This window comes from Nothoprocta perdicaria, unplaced genomic scaffold, assembly GCF_003342845.1.
Source record: "Nothoprocta perdicaria isolate Ctin4 unplaced genomic scaffold, notPer1 scaffold_29, whole genome shotgun sequence".
NCBI classification, from domain to species: Eukaryota; Metazoa; Chordata; class Aves; order Tinamiformes; family Tinamidae; genus Nothoprocta; species Nothoprocta perdicaria.
Window position 1 is genome coordinate 2,219,447 of NW_020455521.1, and position 10,028 is coordinate 2,229,474.

Here is a 10,028-nt window from a genome sequence, read left to right on the forward strand (position 1 = left end):
AAGACAAATCTGCATGTCATATACAAAAATTGAAATAGCATTTCAATTCTATTAATGTCATAATTAACAGTAGTTCTCTGCTTTGAAATGCACCCAAAATGTATTAGTCACAGATTAATGTAGACTAATTCCATTCTCAAACCATACAACTCTAATGGCCTCCAATATTTTTTTTTCCTTAAGTGGTAAATTCTAATGGTGAAACACAAAAGTATACCAGTTCTGTATTTTCAATGACCTTGACTCTTTCTCTTACAAATGTGAGATATTTCTAGAGTTATGCTATGAAGAGTTAAATCCATATAGACCATTTCRTTGCTCTTCTTTCCAATGAGCTAACTTTAAGTTTGGAAATAATGCCTGCCAAACATTTTAAAGCTAAATGGGATTCAGCTGATAATGGCTTTAGCAAGGACATTTTTGCCCAGGCTTCTGCMTATTAATGGAATAGAGAAGCTAACATCTGAAAAAATAATGTACAGCTTTGACATTGAGTTAGCACTAAGTTTTATTATTATTAGGGATGCTATTAGGTGACCTATTATCACCTGAAATACCTTCTTCGGGAGGAACTCACGAGGAGCCCTTCCCATACTTCTCCCTATTTCAATTTCACAATATGCATTCCTTACTTCTAAAACATATGGAACAGCACATGAGCATGATCCCTCCCTCCTCAAAAATTGTCTGCATACTATAGACATCTAAGATCATTTCTGCAGGAACTSCCCCCTTCTGGCATGTGAAGTATTTTTGCTGGGGATGCACAATATATTAGTCACGTTCAGCAATATATACACCAATTTTTCAAAAATGATTAAAAAAATAAACTGTAGATGAAAAAAAATACTCCACACCAATTTTTGCCTGCATCACTCGGCAATGTCCCTTTAATATTAATACACAGAGAATTTCTTTTTCTTTCATAAATTTGTTCAAGTATGTGGAACATGTAAAATGCATAAGAATCAATATGGACTTCATTAATGTTATATTTATTTATTTTCCAGCTTCATACAAACTGGATGTAGAAGCATAAACATAGTACATTTCTACCATTTTCAACAAAAATATAACCAATATGTACAATTATTGTATTAAAAATACAAAAGGGATACAGACTCCACCAATGTCTTTCTAAAAGACATACAGGTACAAGTAGTATCAAAAGTATGAGGAAATCACCAGTTAATTGTACATTCTGCACTTGACATCACAGAGCGAACTGAGATTAGCARTCCTATGGTCTACCATTACTTAATGCTTATATAACATTTGTGCAACTTGTGATARAGCTAGGATTTTGTATTTCTATATGCACATGAGGTCCATAGCCTAGAGAATAAAAACTGGCAAATAATGCATATTACATGTAAAATTACAAATGCATAATTGACAATGTGATATATAAGCAAATAGACATAAGCTATGATTACAGGAGAGAGAATTAAATAAAGCACTGACATTTGTTTGATACAGTGAAAAAACACTGCAATTTGATCTTTAAAAGTTGAAGCTATTTACGTTTATCTACTGATCAATATGATCAGCTGAGTTCAATGGAAAAAAAAAAATTCCAAGACCAGCAGTTCCTCACATTTGAGTACTACTCGGATTGGCAGCCTTCACTTTTCCGGAGTCTGTGCAAAAACAACACAAAAATAGAGGGGAGGGTCATTTCAGTCAATATAGGGTTAATAGCAGCTGTGAGCAGGTGGTTGCTACACATTGGCCTTCTCTACACATGCAGTGTTCCATGAAGCCAGTAACAGTTGTGACTATTTCTGCATTGCAAGGGCTGGCATTTCTTGTTATTTGTCACCGTTTTAAAGGCTTGTTTGTTCCCTAATGCCAGAGTCAATAGGTGGAGGTTACCAGGTCAGCATTCTCAGCTGACACGAGCCGTGACATCCCAACTTGCCTTCACTGCAACGTTATCCAGTTAACTTTTCCTTTCAATGACTACTTTGCAAGGTAAAAAATAACAATAACAATAATAAAAATAAAAAAAATACATATATAACTTAAAGGTGGGGGTGCGGCCCGCCTCGCTGGGAAGGGGAGGCCRCACGCCGAGTGGAGCGGGGCACCGGCTTCCTTGGCTGGCACGCAGGCAGGGAGTGCTGCCCTCAAACCAGGCCCTACTGCCGGATCCCGGCGTCTCCTCCTGCGCGGATCCCGGCCTGGGGGCGCTCTGGGGCGCTGGGAATGCTGCCCCCCAACCCTGCGGGTGACCACGCTGGGCTGCGCTGTGCTGTGCGCACGCGGCGGGGAGGAAGCCACCTCCTCGGGCGCTCCTCTCTCCGCAGGTAAAAAGGCCGGATGCAAGTCGAGAGCCAGCCCACCTCGTTATCCCGATGAGAGCACGCGCTAGGAGCGTGACAAAAATCTAAAAGGAAGATTTTTTTTTTTTTTAAACCCTTCCAAGCATTGGGAAGTGCAGCCAGAGTTAATCATCCTGATGTGATGATCTTGGGATTTGGAATGATACTGTGTGACGTGGCGGAGAGCGCCAGTGGTAGCTCGGAGACTGCTGCACTGTGCATTTCAAGCAACACAGTTCGAAAAGTGCCAGGGCGATTTCTTCACAGTATTTCACATGCAAGGGGAGAGGGGCAGGAGGGAAGGGGCAGAGGAAGAAGCCCCATGCTGCTTTAAGGCAGGGAAGGAGGCAAATGGGTCCACCATCCTTTAACTATAGTTCCAAGGCGCCTATTCTAGGGACGTCTTCTTGTGCTCTCCTTTAAGGTGGCTCACTCTGGATCCAGAAAAGTCCCAAGTCTTAGACAGCTGAGACTTGTTCATCTTCTGCAAACACAAYAGGATAGGGGAAGATATAATTTAATTCATACAGAACAAGACTGCTACTGAATGAAAGTACCTGTCCTGTGCTTAGATGCTTTCCATTGTTTGGTATTATGCATGTGTTTAAAATGACCTGAATGACTACACAATTCAGGTTTTCTGAAAGTATTTCTTTGCTGCTGTTCCCAAAGAAGGATAAATCACTACTGCTGAGCTAGGCTCTCATAGCCTGAGGAATGCTATAGCTCCTCCTAGACATCCAAGAGCTGAATAAAGCTCTTCCTTATGCTCTTCCCTGAACACAGCTCCAGAAAAAGTACAACTTTCTAATGGTTTACTTGAATTAGGATTGTGTAAAATCTGATTGCAGCTCAAGTAGTCATGGGAAGAAAACATAAAAAATCCCAGGGTGTCAGGGTATTTCTTAAAGTCTGAGGCAATCCTACCATGGAGGTCTCTCATTTTCTCATCATGTTCAGGTGCAAAGTTTATCCTGCACCTAAAGCCTTAGTAACCAAGGCAGGAGGGGAAAGGCAGCCTTTCTGCCAGCAAACAAAACAAAAACATCAGAGATTCAGACGTGTGATCTGGGCACTGCCCTGCTCCAGTTTTGAGCATCTAGCCCTGTTCTCTAATCCAGTTATACCCGCACTCCACAGAGAAACAGTGACCAGGTCTAGGCAGTCCGTGTGGCACCGCAGCCGAGCGTCCAGACATGGACACGCGCTGGCCACGTCGGCCAGGGAGGTGGCACAACGGGACAGGGCTGCTGGTGTGGAAAAGCTTGCGTGGAAGACCCAGTGTCCACAGAGCTGGAGCTGCAGAGAGAGTCCTCGGGACTGCCATCTACACCTGAACAGCAACCAGTGCCCAGGGGAGCAAAAAAGGCACTCTCCGTAGAGCCAGATACTTTTTGGTGACCATTAACAGCACAGTTAGTGCCAAGCAGTAGGTACTTTGAGCACYGGAAAATTTCAGGGCATCCAAGGTTGGATCTGGTTTTAGGCATTTCCAAAGAGGCCACCCAAGCCAACTGCTTGCTTGATCAAGGTAGACCTATGTCTCATATTTTACGTAATATTTAAGATGAACTAAATTCCTCTCCTTCAGAAAAGTGAGCATCTTTTCAGTGATGGCCACTAATAGGACTAGAGGAAATGGCCACAAGCTGAGGCACCAAAAGCTCCACAGGAACTTAAGAAAACATTTCTTAACAGTGAGGGTGACAGAGCCCTGGACCAGGCTGTCCAGAAAGGCTGTAGAGTCTGCTTCTTTGSAGATCTTTAAAACCCGCTTGGATGCAGCCCTGTGCCACGTGCTCTAGGTGACCCTGCGTGAGCAGGGGGGTTGGACTAGATGACCTCTGAGGTCCCTCCCAACCTTAAGCATTCTATGATTCTATGATATAAAAAGCTTGGAAAGGTAGAAGAGAACTCAAATTACGGAAAGGATTGCTGCTGCAGAACACATTTCTATCATGTGCTTTGTGCCAATGAAAACCGAGCATTTTGCATGCAGTACTCTCAAAATCTAACAACAAGAAATTTACCATCTTCCTCTGTGGAAAACCCTTGAGACTGATAGTGAGCAAGACGTGGATCTGACTCATTTGGTTTATGCCACTGGGGYTTGTTCACCAGCCTGCCAGCGGATTGGCCGTGCGGCTGCTGCTGCGGAGCCGAAGTCCCGTGGGTCTCGCACGTCCGTGCCACCATCCTGGACCTCTGAAGGGCCACGTTGTAATCTGGAGGCTTTCTGGCTGGATGACCAACCCCTTCAGCAAACTCAGCAATAGGTATTCCCACATAACCAGGAGGAGTTGGGGGTGGTTCCCGATACCGACCCTCTTTTCGTGCTGCAGGAAAATCAAGACACCATTATCAGAGACAGTAAGAGGAAAAATGCTCTAAGAAAAAATTAACAGTGAAAATGAAATTTCAAGTAACTCAAGAGCACAGGATGAGGAAACATTAAGAAGGACAATAGTTGGATATTGCACAGCAGATAAGCAGTTTTAAGAAAAAGCATATAAGCATGTACAAGAGCATGTAAGGCCTGAATATACAATATACACAGTATACAGTTATTCTCCCAATAGCGAAGCATTAGTCTAACAAAATCCACTAAATTACACGTTCAAACTTAGCAGCTGAAGCTGTTCTGTCACTTGTCCGGAATAAAACATTCACTACTCCAAAAGAAACCATCATCAGATAAGATTCAAGAGTGCATGGAAGTGCAACAACCAGGAATGTTGGCATCTCCCCATATGCGCGACYATTTTCACTCTGAAGATGGGTTTTGTGCATAAAAGCCCATCTTGCCATTAACATATTGCAGAAAACAAACAAACAAACAAAAACCCTCCACAGGAAACTGAGAAATCACCATCTAAATTTTGGATCACGTTAGGCCTTAGCTACACCTGATCAAGACTTTACAAGGCTTCACTCTGGGCATACTCTGGAGATCTCACAGAGGGAACTTAAAAAGGGAGGAAATTTATAAATTAAGAATTATAAACATCTGCAGGGACACAGCGGACAGGCATTGGTCTTATGGACCTGTATTTTGGAGWAAGTAAAATTATTAATTAGGACTTTGAAACTGAAGACTTCCCTAATTGACTACAGCTACTTGGTGGTAGCTGTACGTTGTACAGCTTGTACAGTTGTACGTAGGTTGGTGACTAAAAATAATGCCTTTGTATTAGCAAACCCAAGCAATATCTGATACAATCAAAGCATTTTTTCTTGGAAAATTTCTTTTCACTGAGCAAAGAAGCACAAAGAAATTTGAGTTTTATTCAAAAATTCTGAAAATAATTCTAGTGCATAAGGAGTTCTGTAGAATGATTCTATTCAATACTGCATCAACYATTAACATACATTCAGCTCAGACTCATGTACATTCAGTGCAAAAAAAATAAAGTCCATATAAAAGCAGTGGCTTCTGCTGGGCAGCATTATGCAGGGCTACATTAAGAAGCACACGCTGAAGTGCACGGAGGCAGAGGGCTGCAGGTCATTCTCTGAAGTCTCTGCAAACCAGTGGCAAGCACTGCCTTGAGAGGCAGGTTGGGAAGCACCCTTGTTCCACATCCTGGTGGAAACCAAGTGCATCAGAGAGTAAAACTAGAGACTGGCATGAATCAGCATCTCGAGATCCTGAACTGAACTGAATCATTCAGGGATTTAGACCTGCACCCATGCTCTGGGGCAATGGGCCATTACTAAGCAATATACTTGAGTAGAAAATGGAAAGCAATTTATCAGAGTAGTCTCAGCATGACCTCAATCTGGCAGACTTCTTTTTTTTTAAACTGTGCCAACACAGAATGAATTTCAGACAGTTCTACACATCAGCCTGAAGAAAGGCAGAGAAAAGGGGGATAAAACAAATGAAACAGGCAAAATGTTGAGGTCTCAAATGGCCCAAGGGCATCTGGGAAACAGAGAAGGAACAATATGAGAAAAAACTTCAACACCAACAGAGCCACCTTCATGTTATTTATATATTATTTGATCTTCGTTTTGTTAAATGGCTATAAATGTATTTCAACTCTAATTTCTTAAGAAAATTTTCAGTTCTAGCTGTCCAGAGACAAGTATCTATATCTGTATGTAAGCACAAAGGGACCCCATTTTCAGAAGCAAGGAACATTCACAACTACCAGACAAGTCATACATATGTACAAAGTAAAACACTTCTGAAAAATCAGGGCACATTTATTGAGATATCTAAATATAGAACATGGTGCCTTGCTGTGAAGAGTAATTCATATTTCAAAGCACAAGCCTAAATATATCAGCCTCTCAAAATACTGGCCAGCAGCTGAGCTAGTTTCTTTGCTGTATGGCAGGCTCTCTAGAAATACAAAGGAGTTAGCATGCAATTGCAACAAGTGGTATTTCCCCTAGCAGGAAATATGCTACCAAAGAGCAAAATTTGGGAGGGACTCCAAAAGGCGCTTTTTTGTTTCCTTTAGGAATAAAACCAGAAAAATACTTTTAGAATAAACCTAAGAACTATAAACAAATGWATCAGAACGCTTGATGGTATATGAAATTTAACTTACCAAGCCCCTTTGTACTACTCGATGAGACTGCTATATGAGCGGGCACGGGAGCTGGCTTGGCCTCCTCCGCGGTTACGGATGTTAGACTACTGGTTTCAGCTTCCATGGAAACATCCTTCCCACCCCTCCGCTTTATGGTACCTGTATCACCTTCCGAGTCCTCGCCCCAGTAGCCTGTTGAGGATGCCCAGCTCGCTCTGGACTGTGCTTGATCAAGGCCCTCCCTACCTTGGCTTTGCCTGCCATACTTTGTGCCATGATCGGGGAACATCAGCTGGTCCATGGGGCTGCCCGAGGCCCACAGTCCGGCCCCGTCGCCCGAGCTATCGAAATGAGTGTGTCCAAAAGGCAGCGTCTCCCAGCTCCTCTGGTGCTGGATGGTCTGTATGTTGTCGTGAGAGCCGCTCGAGCAAGAAGTCCAGCTGCCGCGGCCGCTGTCGGCGGCGTCCAGGGAAGCTCTGTCGCCCTGGTCCTGCGAGAGCTCCTCCGTGCTGGGCGAGGAGAGCACCGTGGCGCCGGCGTACAGGCCTCTGCTCTCCGACAGCGGCGCGTACGAGCTGCACCGACACGGAAGAGGGGGAAAAAGCCAGCGTTGAGATCGGAGATCAGGCAGAAAACACGAACAATAAGATACCCGCGGGACAAGCCACCATAACGGAGGAAGTTTCTGATGCAATTCCCATAAAGTATCATTGATATCAATGACTAATTCCATTTTGAGTATAAARTACTTTCATTTCAAGACTATCCATTACAATTATCTTAAAAAGTAACTACTGGATAGATATTCTGATAGAGCTTARCATTTCTGGCAATTTAGTTTACAAGGTAAGAGCACAGCTTTGAAGCTTCCCATTCAGCAAACAGCACTGAGATGCTGTATATTGGTATTGCAGAATACTCTTTTTTAAAAGAGTTTTCAGTAATCAGACTATCAGTAACCAGACACATCAGTAGGTCTCTTCTTAACTTCTCCAGACACAGGCAAAGCAAAAAAAAAAAAAAATATCAAAAAGTTGTAATGAAGTTTTAAAAGGCAGTAGTTGAAATTCAGAACTGGGAGTTCAGGCTTCTGTTTTTTGGATCTTTTCAGTTTAGGGAACTCTGAAATCAAATTCTCAAGAATTCCCTGYGAATGGAAGTTTATCAGACAATCAYTTTTAGAAACACACAGGCTACTTCCAAAACCAAACACAAACCCCCTCAGCTACTGCATGAGCCTGACATTATCAGCTTCACAGCAACAGCAAAAATTATCTGTTGATTCTACTTAGCAGCTCCCAGGATTTCCCGGGTAGCTTGCAGGCACACAGAAGCTCTGGGTCTTCCAAACATTTAAGGCGCCTGACAGAAGAGTTTGCAGTGCCTGGAATTTCCAGGTTCTAAGTGTCTGGAGAAGTTTTGGAACAGGCCTACCATCCCTCAGGCTTAAAAGTCTAAAGCCATCCAGGGAGGTGAAGTTTCCAAACATCATCTCTGAGAAGCAAGCAGAGACTAAGTTACAATTATTTTCAGATAAGAGGCTCCAATCATTTTCAGACCAAGGCTCAGTGCTACAGATCTGGAGAACTGACAGCGCTGGCTCCCTCACTACTATAAAAATGAATTACCTAGAAAATTACCCAGAAAACCAGCAGTCTTAATGTGAATTTTAGTTTTCAATTATTTAAACTTTTTTGACTAAGAGAGCCATGTGGGAGAGGTGCGAGTTAGAGCCACACTTTTCTGAGAACACAAGATTTCTGTTCTCACTCAGCAACTCGATGACAACATATGCACACAATCAGCTAACTCAGCTAGAATACTAGCTGGCCACATGACGAGGATAATCTACAGCACCACTGCACACCTGGAAAATAAAGAGCAGTAAGCAAAGGCTTATTGCGACTGCTGAAGACACGCTGGGGTGCATGTAACATTTTCTGGTCAGAAAATAGAGCATTATTGTAAGATTCAATATTCACATAGTGTTTTTCAAGAGGGGAGAAGAAATATTCACAAAAGAAAAGGAAAGGTCATATGAACAAACACAGAGAAGACATCAGCATGCTATGTGAAAGCATAATACAAATATACACATAAAATTCCTACCCTAAGCTGTATTGATCTGGTTCAATCATGATTCTTCTGTCAATCCTGCCCACGCCAAGGTTCGTCTCCACGATGCTGACAGAGTGTCTCTGTCTCCTCTCATCATGCAGGGCGACTGGCATGGAGTCAAAAGAGGAGTTGCTGACAATACTAGATCTGGAAGAAATTTCACTGTGGCCGGAGTCGGAAAAGTTATCCACCGTGCCACTGGGAGCCAAGGTGTAGCCTGTGTAAGGAAGAGCACTGTGTTACCCAAAGCCCCCGGGGCGCCCGCCCGGCAGGCTCACTGCCACCCTCGTGTACCATAACCATGACTGCACTTTAACCACAGGAGCAGCCCTTCAGGATAAGCAACAGAACTTTGTAAAACTCTATGTTCTGTTTCTTGGTAAGAGATATAAGAACATGGCCACATGACATACTTGGTTAGACTCCAGCTGTCCACCTTCCTCTCCGCCCTCAATTTATTAATAAATGCATCGTATTTATATCCCTGCAATACAAAATCTCATTTCACATTTAAAAAACAGTCTGTAAATAAACACTGCCAGTAGGGCTGGAAGGAACACGTGCAGTGGATAAGACTAATGCTTCAAGGAACCCTTGACAGCCCTTGCACAGTCCTCCTGCTCAGCAAAGCTGCACTTCACACGTGAATAGCAGCAAGAAGCACAAATGTGTGGGCTGCCTGACTGCTCATTGCTTAACTTGGCTGAGAGAGCACCTGAAGCGTTTTCAGTGAAGTGAGAAAAAAAAAATCAAGATTTTAATGTTTTCCTTGCGGTGCTTGACTTCCTGATTATATTCTAAAAGACAATATTCTATAGCCATTGCATTACCTGAACATTCCCTCACATACCAGGTTATGTAATTTGGAGGCAACAGAGGCACTGCCAGACAGATAACATCTGCAAACCATGAAATGCCACAAGGGCAAAGTCAGCTTTTGTGTTAAAAAGGTGCATTGAATGCTTTGATCAGTTAATCATAGAATCATAGAATGCCGAAGGTTGGAAGGGACCTCAGAGGTCATCGAGTCCAACCCCCCTGCTCA

General features: G+C 43.0%; 1 protein-coding gene across 3 annotated transcripts in view; it reads right to left on the reverse strand.

The window, feature by feature from the left end:
- Window positions 1–1,193: 1,193 nt before the first annotated feature.
- RAPGEF2 (Rap guanine nucleotide exchange factor 2) overlaps window positions 1,194–10,028 on the reverse strand; it is a 72,585-nt gene continuing 63,750 nt past the window's right edge. For all 3 annotated transcript variants that reach the window (XM_026041611.1, XM_026041610.1, XM_026041612.1), the window contains 4 exons: window positions 8,975–9,200; window positions 6,884–7,440; window positions 4,355–4,660; window positions 1,194–2,808 (listed from right to left, as the gene is read on the reverse strand). In XM_026041611.1, the coding sequence (XP_025897396.1) occupies window positions 2,783–2,808; window positions 4,355–4,660; window positions 6,884–7,440; window positions 8,975–9,200 (1,115 nt within the window). In that variant the 3' untranslated portion in view covers window positions 1,194–2,782. The remainder of the gene's footprint in view (window positions 2,809–4,354; window positions 4,661–6,883; window positions 7,441–8,974; window positions 9,201–10,028) is intronic.